At 38.4% G+C, this 23,073-nt stretch overlaps 1 protein-coding gene across 1 annotated transcript; it reads left to right on the top strand.

Annotated features, from left to right (window-relative positions):
• The first annotated feature begins 1,152 nt into the window (after positions 1–1,152).
• On the top strand, positions 1,153–22,539 carry PSMC6 (proteasome (prosome, macropain) 26S subunit, ATPase, 6). Its single transcript, XM_011999721.1, has 14 exons — positions 1,153–1,281; positions 2,277–2,356; positions 2,450–2,489; positions 2,726–2,778; positions 5,393–5,460; positions 5,703–5,817; positions 8,170–8,257; positions 12,321–12,382; positions 12,469–12,592; positions 13,554–13,615; positions 15,398–15,518; positions 15,647–15,727; positions 18,497–18,568; positions 22,040–22,539. Exons 1-14 carry the CDS (start codon positions 1,155–1,157, stop codon positions 22,156–22,158), a joined length of 1,212 nt encoding a protein of 403 aa, XP_011855111.1. The 5' UTR covers positions 1,153–1,154; the 3' UTR covers positions 22,159–22,539.
• Positions 22,540–23,073: the final 534 nt, after the last annotated feature.

Below are 23,073 nucleotides of genomic sequence, written 5' to 3'. Positions count from 1 at the left end.
TCCAGCTTGGGTGACAGAGCAAGGCATAGTTTAAAAAAAAAAAAAAAAAAAAAAACTGGCCGGGCACAGTGGCTCACACCTGTAATCCTAGCACTTCGGGAGGATGAGGAGGGTGGATCACCTGAAGTCAGGATTTCGAGACCAGCCTAGCCAACATGACGAAAACCCCTCTCTACTAAAAATACAAAAATTAGCTGGGCGTGGTGGCGCAGGCCTGTAATCCCAGCTACTCCAGAGGCTGAGGAAGGAGAATTGCTTGAACCTGGGAGGTGGAGGCTGCAGTGCGCCGAGATCGCGCCACCGCACTCCAGCCTGTGCGGCTGGAGCGAGACTTCATCTCAAAAATAAATAAATCTGAAAGTTCTCTCAGACTTCAAAGTTCCTGCCTCAGCCTACTTCAGCATCTTTATCTTGTACCCTACATCTCTACAACCCACCCCCTACTGGTCTCATTGGCCTCCTTTCTGTTCCTGGAAGTGAGCCAAGCTTTCTGCCCACCCCGCCCCACCCCACTCCAGGACTTGCGCTGTTTAGGTTTTCTTCAGTTGTTGCGAGGCTGGCTCCTTCTCATCTGAGACATCTGTTCTAGATTAATTCTTCCCACCATACTTCTTACCGTGTTTTAATTCCTTCATGGTATTTGTTAAACTCTTTTTTTTTTTTTAATTTCCCACCAAATGATAAGTAGATCTACCTTTAAGACCTCATTCACTGACTGAATGGATGGATAAAACTGCCTGCTTCTCCAGCACGTGGAGGTCTTTGGTATACTGTGTTATACCAAAGGCCATCTGTGTTGTGTCGACAGGCCATCATCGGAACTCTTTTGAGGTATTACACATTCCCTACGTAACTTCCATCTCAGTTTATTACAGAGCCTTTTATACTTCCGGGACAGCAGTGACTTAATACTGAGGCCTCTAAGGGGAAGACCGAGATAACTGAGTCCTGCTTTACCGTTTCGGCCTGCCGGAAACGGTGTGGGGACTACAGTCCTCTTTCAGTGTATGTCGGCGCTCTAGGTGAACCGAGACATAGAGGTGGAAGTGGAGTAGAAAGGCGGGGCCAACCGGAAGGGGCGGGTTCATGGGCGAACCCACCCCTCCAGGCCGGGTTTCGTCCCTCGCCCCGCCCCTTCCCCCGCCCGGACGGCCATGGCCATTCCCGGCATCCCCTATGAGAGACGGCTTCTCATCATGGCGGACCCTAGAGATAAGGCGCTGCAGGACTACCGCAAGAAGCTGCTTGAGCACAAGGAGATCGACGGCCGTCTTAAGGAGTGTGAGTGCACCTTTCTTTCCATGTAATCAAGTGCCTCGATTCGCTTCTGCCTCTGACAAAGTAGAAGCCTTTGGCCGAGCCCAGCAACCGAGCCTTAGAGATGACCAGGCCTCGGTGAGGGACAAGGCGCTTTGTCATCCGGCCCTGAGCTTGTGGAGCAGCACTCCTTCGCGTGTAGAAAAGGACCAGTTCAGCCCAGGTGACAGAACGGCCTTGAGGTGGAAATGAAAAAGAAGTAGAGGAGGAGCGGGGAAGTGGGCCGAGGATGTTTCCCAGGTTAGGATGCAAGGAGGGTAGTGCTGGTGGAGTCCCGGGACTTGAAGAGGGAAAGGCGCTTGAGTCAAGCAAGCTCAAACAAGAGATGAGACTCAGGGAGTCGGCTTGTTCTTGGAGTCGAAAGACGGCCGCGGAGCTTTAGAGAGAAGTGTTCCAGTTGTCATAATAACCCATATCGTCTTTTGTCGTGTTTCGTGTTGTACTGTATCAGGCATACAAATTTCCCTTACCTCCTGAGTGCTTAACTTTTTTTTCATTTTCATTGAAATGCATGAGTGGTTTAATTAAATGAAGGAGGACCATAATTAAATGATTCTGTGGAGAACTGCATTTGTTGACTTTATTTAGGGTAGTATATCAGAGAATAATCCAAGTGGGTGGGTGAAGAGGTGAGGAAGGGTCTGATTATCATTCGGATTTGTAGTCGCAAATCCTAAGTGTCAGGGTGTCAATATCTGTTAAGAATATAACTTAAGATGTGCTTAAACAAGTATTGCCGATCAAGAAAATAAAAATATGGTGCTTTCTCTGTAACATTTTGTTGTTATACATGCCACCTACTCATTACAAACAGCATTATGTCTTGTATGGTTTGAAATAGTGGATGGGAAACTTAGGTAAAGTGAAATAGACTTACGTAAACAGTAAAGTGAGAAGTAGCCACTTAAACACACTAAGATTACTGTTCAATTATAAATGTTCAAATTGTATTATTTCAGTAAGGGAACAATTAAAAGAACTTACCAAGCAGTATGAAAAGTCTGAGAATGATCTGAAGGCCCTACAAAGTGTCGGGCAGGTAGGTAATGGAGTTTGGGGAATAGGGGTCATGGTAATTTGCTTTATTATTTAGCTGTTGCCAAAAAGTAATGCTTTTTATTTTCTTCCTTAGATTGTGGGTGAAGTGCTTAAACAGTTAACTGAAGAAAAATGTGAGTGAATTAACTCATTAATTAGTAAAGAAATAGCCCACCTCTCTCTAACTTTTGAAATGCTTACTATTTTAATGACAATAATGCAGAGAGATAGTATTTTTGCATAGACTTAAGTTTTCCTTCAACTAATGTCTTCTTGGAGGACAGAAATACAACTAAACCCTCTATCAACGTGGATATGTATTTTTTTACTTTCTATTTTTCAATTAGTTCTTTTATGTTTTTTCTTCTAGTCATTGTTAAAGCTACCAATGGACCAAGATATGTTGTGGGTTGTCGTCGACAGGTAATACTTTATATTTGTATAGGGCCTGATGATTGACAAAAGTAGTTTCATGTAAGTTATTGTCTCTAATTCTTGAGGCAAGCAGGTTGGGCATTTATTCCCATAACTCACAAGGATGATTTGTTCAGACATAGCTAGTTATTAACAAAGCCTGAATTCAAAGCATGGGCTTTGACTCCTAGCATTCCGTACTTGCTACTGTATTACATTGTCTCAGTGAGATCTATTAATAGCCACTTAGAAATAGAAGTATTTTAGAACTGGAAAATAGACATTTTAATGTCATTTTTAAAGAGGACTTACAAGTGTTAGATACCATCCGCTACCTGTGTTTATATTTAGACATTCAGAACTGTTACTTATGGACTGTACCATGGCCTAGGTTAATTTTGTATAAGGTCATTTGGATTAGGGTAGGGCAAGTTGAAATAATTCTCAATTTTATTTTATAGTTATCAACGATGCCAACAAATGACCTCAAGTCATTCAGTAGTGTCTGAAATCAATTTATGTACTATTCTTTAGAAAGTGCCCTTAGATAGAGAATTCTTTTAAGTTCATTGGAAGAGCTTTCTCTGTTTTATTGTCATTTCAGGTTCAGGTTTTAAAACGTTCACAGAACATGGCTGTAAAAGATAATTTAATCCAGAAACTAAATCTCATATTAGGATTTTGCCTAGTATATAAGTGGTTGACATTTTCTAAGTCAAAATATTAGATACCTAAACTGACAAGGGGTTTTTATGTCCCTTTCAGGGCTCTGTGGATGCCAAAAGTTGGCATTTCTAAGATATTTCAGGTTGCATGAGGGCAAGACTGTATTTGAAAACTAGAAACATTAGAAAAGCCAAAGTATATATAAGTTGAGTATCCCTTATCCAAAATACTTGAGCCAGAAATATGCTTTTGATTTTGGCTTTTTTTTTTTCTTCAGATTTTAGAATATTTACATTATACTCATAGAGCATCCCTAATTAAAAAAATCAAAAATTCGACATGCTCCGATGAGCATTTTGTTTGAGCATCATGTCAGCATTCAAAAAATTTCACATGTGGAGCATTTTGGATTTTCAGATTAAGAATACTCAGTCTGTATTTCCTATAGATGTAAACATTGAAATAGCTTCATACTGATCTGTCCTCTTCTTTTTTCAAGTAACCTCACTTCTTAGCCGTTTTTCTTTCTTTAATTGTTATATTAATCCTAGTGTTTTGCCTGTCTTCCTAAATTTGAGCTCTTTGTAAAATCCTGTGACAAGTGGTAATTTATATGATTCTGAAATTGTATTGGCACGCAATTTTTTAAACTATTAAAAGGTAACTTGGCCAGGTGCGATGGCTCACGCCTGTAATCCCAGCACTTTGGGACGCTGAGGTGGGTGAATCACGAGGTCAGGAGATTGAGACCATCCTGGATAACACGATGAAACCCCGTCTCTACTAAAAAACACACAAAAAAATTAGCCAGGCGTGGTGGTGGGCACCCGTGGTCCCAGCTACTCGGGAGGCTGAGGCAGGAGAATAACTTGAACCTGGGAGGCAGAGCTGGCAGTGAGCCTAGATCACGCACGCCACTGCATTCCAGCCTGGGAGACAGTGAGACTCCGTCTCAAAAAAAGAAGAAAAAAAAAGTAACTTGGGCCGGATGGGGTGACTCATGCCTGTAATCCCAGCACTTTGAGAGGCCAAAGTGGGCAGATCATGAGGTCAGGAGTTCAAGACCAGCCTGACCAACATGGTTCAACCCTGTCTTTACTAAAAATACAAAAAAAAAATTAACCAGGCGTGGTGGCGTACACCTGTAATCCCAGCTACTCAGGAGGCTGAGGCAGGAGGATTGTCTAAACCCAGGAGGCAGAAGTTGCAGTGAACCAAGATGGCACCACTGCACTCCAGCCTGGGTGACAGAGACTCCGTCTCAAAAAAAAAACAAGAGGAACTTCATCTTTGAAAAGTAACAATATCCTGAGTGTGAGATGGATATCCTGAGTGTGAGATGGATCTATTAAATTCTATCTAATTTTAGCCAGATATGCCAAGAAGTTATTTAGTATGGTTGAACCTAATGTGTAATGTGCTCAGCATGTGCCTGTCATGTAGCAAAGGCATGAATGATGGTTGCTGGGTTTTGGGACTTTCATTTTAAAGCATTTTAATAAAAATCTCTAAGGGGAAACTGCATTTTTCCCTATTCTCATTAGCATTTAACACACATTCTTCCCAGAAGCTGTACATTTCAAAATAAATCTGATGAGCACACCTTTAAAATGCTTCCCTTTCCTCTCCCTAGAATGTTCACTAAGGGATTTTTCTATAAATGCTTTGGTAGCAATTCCCAAAGTCACTGTACCATTGCCACCTCAAGCTTTGCATAGTAGTCATTTCACATTTTACACTGAGATTACACAAAGGGGCATTCTTTTAAGGGGCAGGCAGAAATCACTTTAAATTACTTATTTTATACGCCATTTTGTTAGCATGGAGTTTATAATCTGATATTTGTGTTCTCTCTGAAGGGTAAAAATGAGTATTTGACTTCTAAATATTAAACTCTCGGTAGAGTGTTATTCCTTTTTTAAGTGTTTATGTAATATCTTTTGTTTTACAAAACTAGCTTGACAAAAGTAAGCTGAAGCCAGGAACAAGAGTTGCTTTGGATATGACTACACTAACTATCATGAGGTGGGTTTCTTATTCTATTGAGTTTACCTTTTATTTTTCACAAAGGGTGGTTTTTATCTGAGATACATGCTTCTTGAGATCACTGAATATTTTGACACTTTTTACCTTTTACTAGTTTCTAATTAAGCACATCTTTTTGAGATCAGCTGCAGGTGTTTGCATGAGCAAGTTATCTGTATGCTATCTGTAGGCTGAGAGAAAATATATCTTCCAAAATAAAAATACTTACCTTTTCATTCTAGATATTTGCCAAGAGAAGTGGATCCATTGGTTTATAACATGTCTCATGAGGACCCTGGGAATGTTTCTTATTCTGAGATTGGAGGGCTATCAGAACAGATCCGGGAATTAAGAGAGGTTGGTACTGTGTGCTTTGTTCTCTGAGCTTAGGTAATAAATACTAGTAGTTTTAGGATTCTTCACAGGAGAAACAGGATGAAAAAGTACTTTTTGTCTAAATTATCTAAATGGTAGTTAAGAATATTATGCATTTACTATTCTTGCTAAGAAGAATAACACTGAATTTCTAGCTGTGAAAATTACTGTTTTCTTTATTTGGAGATAAATTGGTTTTAGAAAAGTCCTGCTCTTTTTGTGGCAAAGGAACGGAGAAAAAGCTAAGAATAATTGATGTAATCTGATGTCCTGTGGTTTTGATTATCATAATAAGTTACTTGGGATAATGTGTGCAATGAGTTTTTTCCATAACCTCATTAATACTAGCTTCCCACGCTTACTGAAGGGTAGGGTACCTATTCCTTAAATATTTTATTTTGTTAAAGCTGTTTGCTGCCATTCAAGAAAACCACTGGCTTTAGAATTGTCTTAAATCTTTTAAACTTTTAGGTGAAGAATCAAATCAGGATTGCCTTACTTCATAGCACAGACAGCTTCTTAACTGTTATCTGTAAAGCAAATTACATTGTCCTATGGATTTCATCCTAAATTAGGCTGTGAATATTTAGGAGTTAATGGGAGTAATTGGAATGTCTTACACAATCTGATTTAAACCTTAAGCCAGTTTTCATACTTCAGTACATTAATTTTTTTTTGGAACACTTATTAAAAATACAGATTACTAGGCCCTCTGAGTGGTTTTGATGGACTAGATTGGGAGCAGGCACAGAAATTAGCATTCCAGGTGATTATGAAACCAAATTTTTCTTTGACAATACTTGAAGAAGCACTGGTCTAAGTGTAAAAAAAAAAAAAAGGCAGTTCACACCTGTATTTAATGAAAGGACAACAAAGGAAGAACAGGTGCTTCATAGAACGGTGAAAGCTTACTTTCAACAGCGATTTGCTGCATTAGCCATAGGAGCAGAAAGAATCCCATGTGTACATGCGGTATCCTTTACTGTCTGCAGATACTTTGCACTTTAGAGTATTGATTTCTCTCACTTCTGGCTTTTCCCAGTCACACTTTATGCACATATGGACACAACTTTTTTTTTTTGTTTTGAGACAGGGTCTGTTTCTTTTGCCCATGCTAGAATGCGATGGTGTAATCTCAGCTCACTACAACCTCTACTTCCCAGGCTGAAGTCATCTTCTCACCTCACCCTCCCAAGTAGCTCAAGGCATGCATCACCACACTTCACTAATTTTTTTATTTTTGTAGAGATGGGTTTTCACTATGTTGTCCAGGCTGTTCTCGAACTCCTGAACTCAAGTCATCCTCCAGCCTTGGCCTCCCAAAGTGTTGGGATTTACAGGCGTGAGCCACCACACCTAGCCCAACACAACTATTCGATAGAAATTTCTCTCTTGGTTGGTTGTGGTGGCTCAGGCCTATAATCCCAGCACTTTGGGAGGCCAAGGTGGGTGGATCATCTGAGGTCAGGAGTTCAAGACAAGCCTGCCAATAAGGTGAAACCCCATCTCTTCTAAAAATATAAAAATTAGCCAGGTGTGGTGGTAGGTACCTGTAGTCCCAGCTACTCAGGAGGCTGAGACAGGAGAATCTCTTGTACCTGGGAGGCAGAGGTTGCAATGAGCAAAGATCACACCATTGCACTCCAGCCTGGGCAATAGAGTCCGTCTCAAAAAAAAAAAAAAAAAAGGAATTTCTCTCTCAAGTTACTGGTACTATAAGTAATTTAAATTGGACTTTCAGATCCTCAATATCTCTAGTCTCCACTTTTCTTCCTTGAATCAATCTTGAGAGCAGAACATACTGTTCTTTTAAAGCTGCTGTGGCAAAACGCCAACAGATAAAAATTTTATATACCTTTTCTCTTGGTATGTTATCAAATCCATCCCCCATTTTAGAATTATTTTGTGTTGTATTTTCAAATGCAAACTAGTATAGATCTTTTGAGTTGTGTTTTTTGTTTATATGTTCTTTTGACTTAACTGATTTTTTTGTAGTCTAATTTTTAATTGAGATATAATTTACATTTAAAAAATGTAGATTCTTAAGTGTACATTTCAAATATGTTTGGACAAGTAATATATCTGCATAACCATCACCCCAATCAAGTGTGTGGTTTATTTAAAAAACACTATTTAAATTTTTTTAGATTTAAGAGATCTTAAATCTACCTAAAGCAAAACCTCTTAATATAAATGGTTTTACCTAGCATGGAAGTCTAGGTCTATTATGAATTATGATGTGTACACCTGATTAAGGTAATATTTGACTTAAAGTATTTGAAAGTATTAAAAATCTTGACTAACTTTTTAAGAAACATTTAACTTCCTTTCTAGGTGATAGAATTACCTCTTACAAACCCAGAGTTATTTCAGCGTGTAGGAATAATACCTCCAAAAGGCTGTTTGTTATATGGACCACCAGGTTGGTATTGAATTATTTCTACTCCACCAATAAGATAAATGAATTAAGGAATAAAAAAAATGAAAACTTTTTTAATTTTTATTTTCTTTTTGAGACAGGGTCTCTCTATTGCCCAGGCTTTAGTGCAGTGGCACAATCTTGGCTAACTGCAACCTCTGCCTTCCGGGCTCAAGTGATTCTCCCACCTCAGTCTCCCGAGTAGCTAAGACTGCAGGCATACATCACCATGCCTGGTTAATTTTTGTATGTTTTGCAGAGAAGCGATTTTGCCATGTTGCTCGGGCTGTCTCAAACTCCTGGACTCAAGCGATCTGCCCACCTTGGCCTCCCAAAATGTTGGGATTACAGGCATGAACCACTGTGCGTGGCCATAAGATGGAAATTTGATGTGGGTAGTTCCAACTTCTACTCTGTTCAGAGTGAGAATGAGAGAATATTTATGTCTACTGTTCTTTCAGGCATGCTTAGTGCATTTGTGCCTCACAGTATATTTATCTTAACAGGCCATGTGATTCTAGTTTAATAGTCTTCAAATTGTGGTTCACAGATCTAGAGGTGCTTTCATGGAATCTGTAAGGTCAAAACTACTCTACAATACTAAAATGTTAAGCCAGGCGCGGTGGCTCATACCTATAATCCCTGCACTTTGGGAGGCCGAGGTGGGCGTATCACCGGAAGTCAGGAGTTTGAGACCAGCCTGGCCAACCAACATGATGAAACCCTGTCTCTACTAAAAATACAAAAATTAGCCAGGCGTGGTGGCGCACACCTGTAATCCCAGTTACTCAGGAAGCTGAGGCAGGAGAATTGCTTGAACCTGGGAGGCAGAGGTTGCAGTGAGCCGAGATCGTGCTCCAGCCTGGCTGGACTTCTCAAAAAAAAAAAAAAATTTTTTTTATATAAGGGAAATGTACCAATAGCCTACTGCTTGACATACATAGCCCCACAATGACACAAAACAAAAAACTAAAATGTTGTTTGGCTCTTCCACTGTGCTGACATTTGTGCTGATGGTGTTAAGAGCAACATGGTTAAAATTAAATTACTTGCACTGTAGCGTGAATCAGCGTTAGTGGCATGAAACAGTACTAGTTAGTAACCATTGTGTTCTTTACTGCCACATACTTGCTGTGTAAAAAAAAAGTCAGTTTCACTTTAAAGTCCTTGGTGAAACAGTAAAAATTATTAATTTTATTAAATCTTCATCTTTGGGTAATATTTTGTGTTCTTTGTAATGAAATAGAAAATACATATAAAGTATTTCTGCTGCATATTGAATAAGATAGTTGTCTTTAAGAAAAGCACTTGTGCAGTTATTTAAGTTGCCAGCTGAATTCGTTGCTTTTTATGCAATAGTGTTTTTGCTTGAATGGACCATTTACAAACATACTGTGGTTATCAGACTGGTTACTGGTTATTAGTTATTGATTACTCAAGACTAGTTTTTGGTTATTTGGCTCACATTTTTTCCAAAGCGAACAAATTGAGCCTGTCATGTTAAACAACTGACACCATCTGTTGCCAGTGATAAAATTTGAATTGTCAGGTGAAAATTAGAATTTTTAAAAACATATATCTGGCACTATGTGGTTGACAGCTTTTTCTTTTTTTTCTTTTCTTTTTCCTTTTTTTATTTTTTTAGATAAGGTCTTACTCTGTTGCACAGGCTGGAGTGCAGTGGCGTGATCATCTTGGCTCACTGCAACTTCTACCTCTTGGGCTCAGGTGATTCTCCCACCTCAGCCTCCGGAGTAGCTGGGACTACAGGTGTGTGCCACTATACCAGGCTAATTTTTGTGTTTTTAGTAGAGGCAGGGTTTTGCCATGTTGCCCAGGCTAGTCTTGAATTCCTGGGCTCAAGCAACCCAACCACCTCAGCCTCCCAAAGTGCTGGGATTATAGACATGAGCCACATTGCTCAGCCACGGCAGCCTTGTAATATATTAATACTTAAAGACTTTTCTGATCGGATAAGTCGTGAGAATAACAAAAATTTTTTATATTGTGTAATGAAAAATGTCAACATTTGGAAGATTTCCATAACTCAACCAGTACTTTCCAAATAATCAATACTTGATGTTAAAATATTCATAAGTAAAAGATCCAGTGTGCAGGATAGACCAACGTATTTTAATGTAACAGCAGTTTCTGTCATAGTCCATGTTGTAAGTAGATAGCTATTATAAAAAAGACAAAAGATAACAAGTGTTTGCAGCATGTGGAGAAAAAAGAAAGAACCCATGTACACTCTTGGTGGGAATGTAAATTAGCACAGCCATTTTTGAAAACATGGAGGTTCCTCAAAAAACTAAAAATAGAATTACCGTATGATTCAGCAATCCCACTTCTGGGTTTATATCTAAAGGAACTGAAATCAGTGTGTCAGAGATAGCTGCCCTCCCATGATTATTTCACAATAGCCAAGATACAGAAATGGCCTAAAAATTGCCCATCAATGGATGAATGGATAAAGAAAATGTGGTGGCCAGGTGTGGTGGCTCATGCCTGTAATCCCAGCACTTTGGGAGGCTGAGGCAGGTGGATCACCTGAGGTCAGGAGTTCGAGACCAGCCTGACCAACATGGAGAAACCCCGTCCCTGCTGAAAATACAAAATTAGCTGGGTGTGGTAGTTCATGCCCGTAATCCCAGCTACTCGGGAGGCAGAGGCAGGAGAATCACTTGAACCTGCGAGGTGGAGGTTGCGGTGAGCCAAGGTCGCACCATTGCACTCCAGCCTGGGCAACAAGAGTGAAACTCTGTCTCAAAAAAAAAAGAAAAAGAAATGTAAATATACACACTGGAATACTATTCAGCCTTTAAAAAGGAAACCCTGTCATTTGTGACAATATGGATGAATCTAGAGGATGTTATACTAAGTGAAATAAGCCAGACACAGAAAGACAGTTACCACATAATCTCATTTTCGTGTGTTAAAAATTGAACTCATAGAAACCAAGAGTAGAATGGTCATTACTACAAGTTGTGGTGGTGTATGGGGATGGGGAGATGTTCAACAAAGGATATAAAGTTCACTTAGACAGGAGGAATAAGTTCTAGGTGATTTATTGCATAGCATGGTGACTATAATAATGTATTAGCTATTTCAAAATTGCTAAAAGTAGATTTTCAATGTTCTAACCACAAAGTAATGATAAGCATGTGAGGTGATGGATATGTAGATTCGCCTGATTTAATCATTCTTCAATATATACATATATCATAATATAACCCATAAATATACGATTTATTTGTCAATTTAAAATTGATTTTAAAAAATTATATTTTGATTAAAATTTTAATGTTGAGAGCAAAAGTACTTTGGAATTTTTTTTTATTTGAGACCGGGTCTTACTCTGTCACCCAGGCTGGCGTGCAGTGGCAAGATTATTGGCTCACTGCAACCTCCACCTCCCGGATTCAAGCGATTCTCCTGCCTCAGCCTCCCCAGTAGGTGGGACTACAGGCACGTGCCACCACACCCGGCTGATTTTTTGCATTTTTAGTAGAGATGGGGTTTCACTGTGTTTCAATCTCCTGACCTCGTGGTCCACCCACCTCAGCTTCCCAAAGTGCTGGGATTATAGGCGTGAGCCACCACACCGGGCCAAGTACTTTGGAATTTTAAATGAAAATTCTATTTAGGATTTAGCTTTCATTTTGGAAAATTTACTTGCCAAACGATTATATTCTTAAAAGGATTTTAAACGTTTGTTTCACATAGGCCGGGTGCGGTGGCCTCTGTCTGTAAGCCCAGCACTTTGGGAGGCCGAGGTGGCAGTATCACTTGAGCCCAGGAGTTCAAGACCAGCCTGGGCAACACAGAGAGACCCCGTCTCTGAAAAACAAACAAACAAAAAACTTAGCTGTGCGTGATGGCACGTGCCTGTGATCCCAGCTACTTGGGAGGCTGAGGTGGGAAAATCACTTGGGCCTGGCAGGTCACGGTTGCAGTGAGCTGTGATCTCGCCACACTCCAGCCTAGGTGACAGAGTGATTGCCTGTCTCAAAACAAATTTTTTCTACCTTACCATCTAATTAAGACTTCTTTTTGTCATTCTTAGGTACGGGAAAAACACTCTTGGCACGAGCCGTTGCTAGCCAGCTGGACTGCAATTTCTTAAAGGTAAAGGGAAGATTATTTTGTACTTACTGAAATTTAATTTTACTTGAATTGTCTTATATTTACCTTCCTGTTTTTCCTTTAATCAGGTTGTATCTAGTTCTATTGTAGACAAGTACATTGGTGAAAGTGCTCGTTTGATCAGAGAAATGTTTAATTATGCCAGAGACCATCAACCATGCATTATTTTTATGGATGAAATAGATGCTATTGGTAAGAATAACACCCTTGTTGAAAGTTTTAGGACTTTTTTTTAAATGTAAAAGAACAGCCGCGCACGGTGGCTCACGCCTGTAATCCCAGCACTTTGGGGAGGCCTAGGTGGGCAGATCACGAGGTCAGGAGATTGAGACCATCCTGGCCAACATGGTGAAACCCTGTCTCTACTAAAAATACAAAAATTAGCTGGATGTGGTGGCATGTACCTGTAATCCCAGCTACCGAGGAGGCTGAGGCACGAGAATCACTTGAATCCAGGAGATGTAGGTTGCAGTGAGCTGAGATCACACCACTGCACTGCAGCCTGGCGACAGAGCGAGACTCCATCTCAATAAATAAATAAATAAATAAATAATAAATAAATAAATGTAAAAGAACCTTTTTCCCCCGCTCTTAATCTGTAATTGTGACTTGTATGAAGTAGATAACCACAATGAATTAGATGTTACTTTAACCAGTTTTAATAACCTTTCATGGCCAGGTGTGGTGGCTCACGCCTGTAATCCCAGCACTTTGGGAGGCCTAGGTGGGCAGATCACGAGGTCAGGAGATTGAGACCATCCTGGCCAACATGGTGAAACCCTGTCTCTACTAAAAATACAAAAATTAGCTGGATGTGGTGGCATGTACCTGTAATCCCAGCTACCGAGGAGGCTGAGGCACGAGAATCACTTGAATCCAGGAGATGTAGGTTGCAGTGAGCTGAGATCACACCACTGCACTGCAGCCTGGCGACAGAGCGAGACTCCATCTCAATAAATAAATAAATAAACCTTTCACTCTAACAAAATGAGAAATGTTACACCAAAATCAAGTCTTAACTTTGTCAGCATAATTCTTACTCTTTAGTTTTCATCTTAATGTTTTAAGCACAGACTGTTATGTTCTGTTTTCTTAAATGATGGTTATAGAGGAAAAGAGTAATGCATATAAATTTCCAACTCTACTATTTTAGGTGGTCGTCGGTTTTCTGAGGGTACTTCAGCTGACAGAGAGATTCAGAGAACGTTAATGGAGGTAATATTTAGTAAAGGGGGTTTATAAAGAAACCAATGTTTATTAAATGAAGAGCTGAACATTGCATATTTGATAGTCAAATATATAGAACATTTTAAATGAAATATAAAATTTGAAAATATTGTCAGGAACGAACATGTTTCTCTATCACAAACTCTAAGAAAATGACTACTAGAAAATAAGGCTATCTGCCAAATTCCATTTGGTATATACCTGTACTGTTCTGTGTGTTTTGAGCAGATCAGTCATTCATATATTTAAATTGATTCTTATGAATGTGATCTTGTGGTAGTTTTATGAAGACATTTTATGTAATGGTCATATTAAGACCGTTGGCAATAAATGAGCTATAATTATGTATGCAACTGCTCTAAAAATTATTTTTTCTCTCACTTTATTGCTGAGACTGAGGCAATTAAAATAGTTTTGATAATTGAAGAGGATAGTTGACACAATGAAAGAATGCACATAAAGCTTTCCCCCAGTTTTACCTTTCCCCACTCCAAATTCTGTGAAAGTGATAGCAAGAGTCCAAATACATTTGCCACTTCAAATGGAAACTAGGTAGCATGGGAAATGCAGTGTCAAATTCTTTCTTCTTAGGAGTATTTGAAAAATCTCTTTTCATAAATTATACAGATCTGCTCAGAAGATACATAGTATTTGGAAATTATAAAATATCTTAGAAACCTTAAATTGAGATATTTTTAAAAGACAAATACTAATTTTATTCAAGTAACTAAATATATCATCAACTAACACATTGTCAGACTAGCTATATTTTAGTTTGTTAAATGCAGTAAGGTTTTTCATTTATTCAAGAAAACTTTAGAAATTGAGACAATATTTTTTATGTCTTTCAATATTTCTGTGTACAGAATTATTTGAAAAAATAGACCAGACATGGTAACTTCTGCCTAGCACTTTGGGAGGCCCAGATGGGCAGATCATGAGGTCTGGGCATCAGGACCAGCCTGGCCAATGTAGTGTCTCTACTAAAGATACAAAAATTAGCTGGACATGGTGGCACGCGCCTGTAATCCCAGTTATTCAGGAGGCTGAGGCAGGAGAATTGCTTGAACAAAGAGGCGGAGGTTGCAGTGAGCTGAGATCGCCCCATTGCATTCCAGCCTGGGCAACAGAGCAAGAATCTGTCTCAAAAAAAAAAAAACAAAAAAAAACAGTCCCTCAGCTACTCAGGAGGTTGAGGTGGGAGGACTGGTTGAGCCCAGGAGGCAGAGGTTGTAGTGAGCAATGATCAGGCCACTATACTCCAGCCTGGGTGACAGAGTGAAACTCTGTCTCAAAAAAAAAAAAAAATATGGGTTTACTATCAAATTTGTAGAAAAATCTTTGTATCCAGTTATCCTAATATAAATGTTGTATCTGACATATCATAAGCACTTTATATATTGGATTTTATTATTAGCTTTTATTTAAAAAAAAATTGATAAAATTTTGGACATTGGAAGTTAGATCCACATAGTTTAATTTCATAATTCTTGACATGATGGAAGCCTTCAGATTTATTAAAACTACCTGGTAGCTATAGAAAGATACATAGCTATTAAAAGGCACATAATCTAGCTTAGAACTTTGAGGCTAGAAAGTATATCCCTTTATATAATAGAGAGAAAATTAGAATTCTATCAAATGACCATTCTGAAGATAGAACATATCTATCAGTAGACAATACATTTCATGGCATTAGATATATAAAAGGTGCATGCTATTTTTTTAATGGTTAGAATGTTTGTAAAATCTGATTCTTAATATTCTTAGTTACTGAATCAAATGGATGGATTTGATACTCTGCATAGAGTTAAAATGATCATGGCTACAAACAGACCAGATACACTGGATCCTGCTTTGCTGCGTCCAGGAAGATTAGATAGAAAAATACGTGAGTTAAGGTTCTTCACCTACTACCCATTTCCCTTTGTGCCCATTTGTTTTTCCATGCTTCACTTCACCTTCCACTGTATTTTATAAAAGATAAAACTGGACTATAAAATAATTTTTTATTTTCAGATATTGATTTGCCAAATGAACAAGCAAGGTTAGACATACTGAAAATCCACGCAGGTCCCATTACAAAGCATGGTGAAATAGGTAAGGAAGTCATCTATTTTATATGTATTTACATTTGGTAAATGAAGAAAAATACTGTTAGAAATTACTGATAGTTTCCTAAATCTGGTTTTAAATTCAGCAAGTAGTTATTGAGCATCTACTATATGCTAGGAACCATTGTAAGTGTTTTGTAAGGGCTGACGATATATCAAGGAACAAAACAGACAAATTTCTGCCATTAGATAACTTACATTCTTGTTAGGAAAAAACAGATAAAGTTAGTAAAACAAAGTATAATAGATGATGATAAGTGCTATGGAGAAAAATAAAGCAAGAAAGTGGGGGGTGGGCATGGTGGCTCACTCCTGTAATCCTAATGCTTTGGGAGGCCAAGGCAGAAGGATCACTTGAAGCCAGGAGTTTGAAGCTGCAGGGAGCTATGATCATGTGACTGCACTCCAGTTTGGCAAGACCCTGTTTCAGGGGAAAAAAAAAAGAAAAGGGGGATAGGAAATTAGGGAAGTGCCAGGAGCAGGCATGAGGATATACATTTTTAAACGACAGGGAGGATTAGCATAGGGAAGGACTGACCAAGAAGGTAATTTTTTAGAGATAGGGTCTCACTCTTGGCCAGGCTGGAGTGCAGTGGTGTGATCCCAGCTCACTGCAACTTCTGCCTCCCAAGCTCAAATGATCCTCACACCTCACCCTCCTGATTAGCTGGGACTGCAGGCACACACCACCAACCCTGGCTTGTTTTTTTGTAGGGAAGGGGTTTCACCATGTTGCTCAAGCTGATCTTGAACTACTGGGCTCAAGCAATCTGCCCACCTCGGCCACCCAAAGTTCTGGGATAACAGGCATGTGCGTCTGTACCCGGCCTGGTTTTTTGGGGTTGGTTTTTTTGTTGTTGTTGTTTTGTTTTAAATTTGTTCCTGTTAAATGCTGACAATAGGTCAGATAAAGAGTTCTCAGAGTAGACCTTTGGATTTAACTATGTGGAGGTAATTGATAATCTTGTCAAAAGTAGCTTCTTGGGAGTGGTGGAGGTGAAAGCCTATTTCAGATGGGTTTCAGAGAGATTGAGAAGAGAGGCATTGAGTTTAGACATTTCTTTTTTAAGAGTTCCACAGAGGGGACAGAAAAAGTAGAAGGGGAATGCTGATGAGGATTTGGCAGAGTTTTCTTTAAGATGGAAGAGTTTACAACCCCCTCTTTTTTTTTTTTTTTTAATAATGCTGCTGGGAATGACCTAGGAGAAAGAGAAATTGGCAATGTTCTTTCCTTGAAGACGGATTGGCCCTATGTATATGTGTACTTTTATGAGACTGGAGGAAAGGCAGAGTACATAGATGCTTATGAGGACAGGTTCTTAGTGCAGGAACTTGTAGAAGTGTTTTTTTCTGAATGCTTCTGTTTTCTCAGTGAAGTAGAATGCACATTCAGAATGAAGATAGGGAAGTATTAGAGATTTGAGGACAGAGGAGAAGGTATAAAGTCATTACCTATGGAAGTGAGGGATTGGACTAGGGTACAGGCCAGTAAAACATGGCTTGTGAGCCAAATTCTGCCTGTCCTGTGTTTTTGGAAACAAAGTTTTGTTGTAACCCGAGCATGCTCATTTATCTGTTGTCTATGGCTGCTTTCCTACTAGAATAGCTGAGTTGAATAGTTAACAACAGAAACCATATGAGCTGCAAAGCATACAGTATTTACTCTCTGGCCCTTTACATAAAAAGTTTACTGACCTCCAGACTAGGGAAATCTAGTATAATTTCCAGGCAGCCTTAAAAACTCTTTAGAAGTTAATGGTCTGAAATAATGACAAATAGCTGATTGTTGCCTTTCACTATCTTCATTGCTCCTGTTAGAGAGTTTTGAACTGGAAAGACTGAACTGAACAAAGGATGTCAATGGATAGGTTTCTTCCACAAATACTGAACTCTTGCTAGATGCCAGATATTGTGCTAGCCTTGGGAATTCTTGCTCTCAGGAGGCTTACAATGAACTTAAACCTGATTAAAGACAATTCATGAATATCTGTATGATTTCAAATAGAGAACGACATGCCCTATATTGCCTGACCAAAGAGTGCATCATCAAAGTTATTCAAACTGTAGTAGCCTGTGCTGTCTTATTTCTCCTACTATTCTGTATCAGATCCATTGCTGCTACCCTAATCCTATAGCTCTTCGATTCATGTCTGTTATGTGGGTGGGTGGAGAACTCACTTTATTACTGCTACCATAGATCTGATACTTCACCACTTGAATCTTGCACAGAAACCAGAGAAGCTAGCTAATGCCTGCAGTAGCATTCAAAAATTCCATGTGATACAATTATGTCTGATTACTTTTCAGTTTTGCTATACTTTATATTTGGCTTGTATGATTAAACAAAATAAATTCCATTGTTATAATTGGTTTTGAGTGTTATAGGTTTATTCAAATTAAAGATTTGGTTACAGTTTTGATAAGAGTCATAGCTTAACAGGTATCTGGAGTTCACATGTGCATAGCTATTTCACTGTATAAAAATAGGTTAACCTATTGTTAAAAATAGGTTAATTTTGAGATTTTGGTGATATTTCCTGTTTTTAAAGTTTCAGGGGTGTGTCTAATTCTGCTTGGTACTGGTTTATTTAACAGAAGTCTTAGTTTTTGGATATTAATATTGTGGAATGTTAACAGAGGTGATGTCTAGCTGTTCAAACTCAAAGTAAGCTCTTCAGTTTAAATTTTCAACGTGGGCATAAATCAAGTAAAGGTCTAATTTTTAAAACTAATTTCCAGTATTTTTTCTAAACAGATTATGAAGCAATTGTGAAGCTTTCAGATGGCTTTAATGGAGCAGACCTGAGAAATGTTTGTACTGAAGCAGGTAAGGGTTTAAAGTACAGTTTTACTATTGATTTTTATTTTTAAAATTTGCTGAAATTGTTTTGAGTTTGTCCAAAAGCAGAGCCTACACTTTGCAAGGATTTCAGTTCATGCTGTTCTTTTAGGAATTGATTCCAGGAAATAGGAGAAACAGGGTAGCGAGATGGAAAGAGGGAAAGCTAGTATGAGGGTGCACCATTGAGGTAGGTGCTATAGGAAAGGGAGGTTAGATCTCAGAAACGTACAGAATGCCTACTAGGATCACCTAGCTGAAAGTTGGGAGACTAGAACATTGATTTACCAGTACTCATCCCCCATTGGATGAGATTTGCCCTTGGTAGTGTTAACTCCTTTGCACTTCCACATGCCTTAGGGCAGAATGTGAAAGGAGAGGCATGTAATAGAACACTGGCCCCCTGAAGTAAGTCTGAGGCTCTACAGAATTGCCTACTACACCTGTGGCTGAAATTAGAATGGGCAAGCACCAGAGGTATCTGCTGCAAAATGGATCATGTATGTTGTCTGGTACTAGTCTATGAGCAGTGTTTTGAAAGACTGATTTATGAATTATGTGATCATGCCATTTGTATAAAATGTAGTATTTAAATATAATTCTCTGTGGGTTGTGTGATACTTTTTTTTTCACTTCTACATTGTATGTAAAAATTGTGTGATGCTATTTTTATTTCCAGTACCAAGTAGCTTTCATCCCTACCTAGAATCATTTAGTTTTTGTCTTCCATACAGAATCTTTAAATAGAAAAAATAAACTTCTACAGTATAGTTACTGACTTTATAGGTTATAGATTTTCTTAAGTATTAGAATATGTGATTTCCTCTTGCTTTTCATATCATGTTTACCCTTAGTAAATTCAACACAGTGTTTAAAGTGGCTGCTCAGGGAGGGCTTCTCAGTACAAGTATCTTCATGGGTATTGGGTATGCTGTGAATCAGTATCTGCATCAATATGCAGCTCGGATACTTCCGTTCACGTCTAGAAATGCTGTCAATACAAATCAGGGTAAATCATGCTCACAGAGCCTTATCAATAAACTAAACTGTTTAGAGGTAAACCATCATATAGCTTGAACAAGTTAGAGTAATTTATGACATTCTCTTTCCAAAATATAAACCAGACCAAATTATTATCAGAAGATTGTTTTGGTTAGATTGTAATCCAAATGCAAGCTGTGCAGTGAACTTAAAGGCTGTCGCTATCAAATTATATGTTTTTTTCCCCTTACATATTCTTACAAATTTACCTTTAGTTATTGCAAATGAGGTATAACTTCTGTGTGGATTGAAATTTTAGTTTTTTAAACTAGGTGGGATATTCACATCTGGAAGCATACTGAAATTCTTACTTTCTTTTTAGACTTCAAGCCTTTTTTGTTAACATTTTTCTGTAAGTTAAAATACGCTTGATTCAACTATAGTTGCCCTTCCTGTTCAGGTCCTGACATTTTCTTTTTTTGGATTAGAATATATCTCTGTTTTATTTTTTCTTTTGAGACGGAGTCTCACTCTGGCCCAGGCTAGAGTGCAGTGGCATGATCACTGCTCCCTGTAGCCCAGACCTGATCATTTCTCCTTTATCTCCCAGTAGCTGGGACTACAGGCATGCACCACCACACCCAGCTAATTTTTGTATTTTTTTGTAGAGACAGGTTTCACCATGTTGCCCAGGCTGGTCTCAAATTCCTGGGCTCGAGTAATCCACCCACCTGGGCCTCCCAAAGTGCTGGGATTACAGGTGCAAGCTACCAAGCCTGGCCAGGCATCTCTTGTGCAGATTTACTCATTCACTAAAGAGATTTGGAAAACAGCCATGTGTGCAGGGTTTACAAAAATAACTCACGTAGTTTCACTGTAGCTTTCTAAACAAGTTTTGAAACTTTATTTTTTTAAAAATCAGTCATTTCCATTCACCTGGTTTCTAGGACAACATAGATTGTTTCCTTATGTAGACATCTAGAAAGGAAAGAAGATAGGAAATAATCCTTGAAATCTTCTATTTTAACTCCCTTATTTTATGTAAGTGAAAATTCGTTGCAGGCAGATCCTCAATGGAAATATAGAATTCATTTAATTAGTAAACAGCAATAACCTTATCTGCTTTAGTTTATCATGAGTTAGGATTATCTCAAAATCTGGGACCCATATCCATGACACAACTAATGTTTAATAAACTACATACAAGGAAACTTTCACCTCTTTGTCAAATAGTATTTGAGAAGGTACTTGTCAAAAAGTTGAAGGAAAAAATTGATTTGTGATACTCAAATATGAATCAAATAAAAATACCAATTTGTACATAAATTAGGTAAATTTTAACACATGAATAATGACTCTGAATTTTGCTAAAACCCGCTGTTGGCTTTCTGTGTGATTCCCTATTCTCAAAGTTTTTGATTATTAACAAAGAATGGCTATCAAACTTACTCAAGATTTTTTTTTCCCCATAAATGTGTGCCTTCTAGCAAATTGCTTCCTGTCAAGTTAAATTATGCTTAAAATGTGTACGTGTTGTTGGTAGTTTTGATTTGTTTTGATTATTTATGCTTGTTTTTAGTAAGACCTACAGTCAGATACAGGGACCATTTGAGCCTGATTTTATTTTATTTTTTTGAGATGGAGCCTCACTCTGTCAGCCAGACTGGATTGCAGTGGCATGATCTTGGCTCACTGCAACCTCCGCCCCTGGGTTCAAGCGATTCTCCTGCCTCAGCCTCCCGAGTAGCTAGGGTTACAGACGCCCACCACTACGCCTGGCTAATTTTTGTGTTTGAGACGGGGTTTTACCATGTTGGCTAGGCTGGTCTCAAACTCCTGACCCCAAGTGATCTGTCCACCTTGGCTTCCCAAAGTGTTGGGATTACAGTTGTGAGCCACCGTGCCCAGCCTTGAACTGGATGTTAAATATTCATATAATTGTCTCACCTGTTTTTGTTTTAGAAAATAATCACACCACCACTATGGATTTTTTTGGTTTTTTTTGTTTTTGAGATGGAGTCTTGTTCTGTTGCCAGGCTGGAGTGCAGTGCCGCGATCTCGGCTCACGGCAACCTCCGCCTCCTGGGTTCAAGCCATTCTCTTGCCTCAGCCTCTCGAATAGCTGGGACTACAGGCGTGCGCCACAATGCCCAGCTAATTTTTTTTTTTTTTTCTTTTTTTTCTTTTTTTAGTAGAGATGGGGTTTCACTATATTGACCAGGATGGTCTTAATCTCTTGACCTTGCGCTCTGCCCACCTTGGCCTCCCAAAGTGTTGGGATTACAGATGTGAGCCACTGCACCCAGCCTGTGGATTTTAATTGAGAAAAGATGGTGGTTTTTAGCAAATTGGAACTACTGGCTTAGAAGTAATAAATCTAAACTTCACATTTATTCCATAGAATTACATTGTTTTTCTTGTAATGAGCATATAATTCATATGTGATATATAGCAGTCATGTGGTTTTACTCTCCACAGGTATGTTCGCAATTCGTGCTGATCATGATTTTGTAGTACAAGAAGACTTCATGAAAGCAGTCAGAAAAGTGGCTGATTCTAAGAAGCTAGAGTCTAAATTGGACTACAAACCTGTGTAATTTACTGTAAGATTTTTGATGGCTGCATGACAGATATGGCTTAATATAAAAATAAAGTTAAAGAAAATAATGTATGTATTGGCAATGATGTCATTAAAAGTATATGAATAAAAATATGAGTAACATCATAAAAATTAGTAATTCAACTTTTAAGATACAGAAGAAATTTGTATGTTTGTTAAAGCTGCATTTATTGCAGCAAGTTACAAAAGGAAGAGTGTTGAAGCTTTTCATATTTGCTGTGTGAGCATTTTGTAAAACATTGAAAGTTGTTTGAGATAGTGGTATAAGAAAGCATTTCTTATGACTTATTTTGTATCATTTGTTTTCCTCATCTAAAAAGTTGAATAAAATCTGTTTGATTTAGTTCTCCTACGTATATATTCTTGTCTTTTCTAAGAGTACATTTACTATGGTCCTTTAGGTTCTTTAGCAAGTAAACTATTTGATAACCCAGATGGATTGTGGATTTTTGAATATTATTTTAAAATAGTACCCATACTTGGTGTTCATAAGATCATCTTCTTAAATAAAACATGGATGTGTGGGTATGTCTATACTCCTCCTTCCAGATAGTATTTACCTATTCTTCATTTACTGTGATTAAGCTCATTGTTGATTAATTGAAAATATACATGCACATCCATAACTTTTTAAAGAGTATGATTCAATGGAATATTTGCTAATATGTGACTTAGTTTTCTTGCTTTATGTAAGATGATAGGTCCCTGTTGAGGATGTGAAGGTCTGGACTCTCTTCCAGGAAATATTATAACATACACACAATTTTGCATATACTGTACTTTCAGGAAATGTATTGTTTCCCAGGCTCATCCAAGGACTCTTTAGGTATCTATGGATACCTGGCTAAGAGTGTATGATGTAGGGGATGTAGGAGTGTCAGAAATGTTCAAA

The sequence above is a fragment of the Mandrillus leucophaeus genome, unplaced genomic scaffold (assembly GCF_000951045.1).
Source record: "Mandrillus leucophaeus isolate KB7577 unplaced genomic scaffold, Mleu.le_1.0 Scaffold60, whole genome shotgun sequence".
NCBI classification, from domain to species: domain Eukaryota; kingdom Metazoa; phylum Chordata; class Mammalia; order Primates; family Cercopithecidae; genus Mandrillus; species Mandrillus leucophaeus.
Note: the sequence above shows the minus strand (reverse complement) of the source record. Positions and strands in the feature narration are given on the sequence as shown.

What these genes read in the sequence shown, in the direction of transcription:
- PSMC6 (XM_011999721.1), top strand. Translation starts at nt 1,155, where the DNA reads ATGGCCATTCCCGGCATCCCCTATGAGAGACGGCTTCTCATCATGGCG. An exon ending in ACTACACTAACTATCATGAG is followed by an intron (nt 5,461 to 5,702) that starts GTGGGTTTCTTA and finishes TTTTCATTCTAG; the next exon opens with ATATTTGCCAAGAGAAGTGG. An exon ending in TTTGTTATATGGACCACCAG is followed by an intron (nt 8,258 to 12,320) that starts GTTGGTATTGAA and finishes TGTCATTCTTAG; the next exon opens with GTACGGGAAAAACACTCTTG.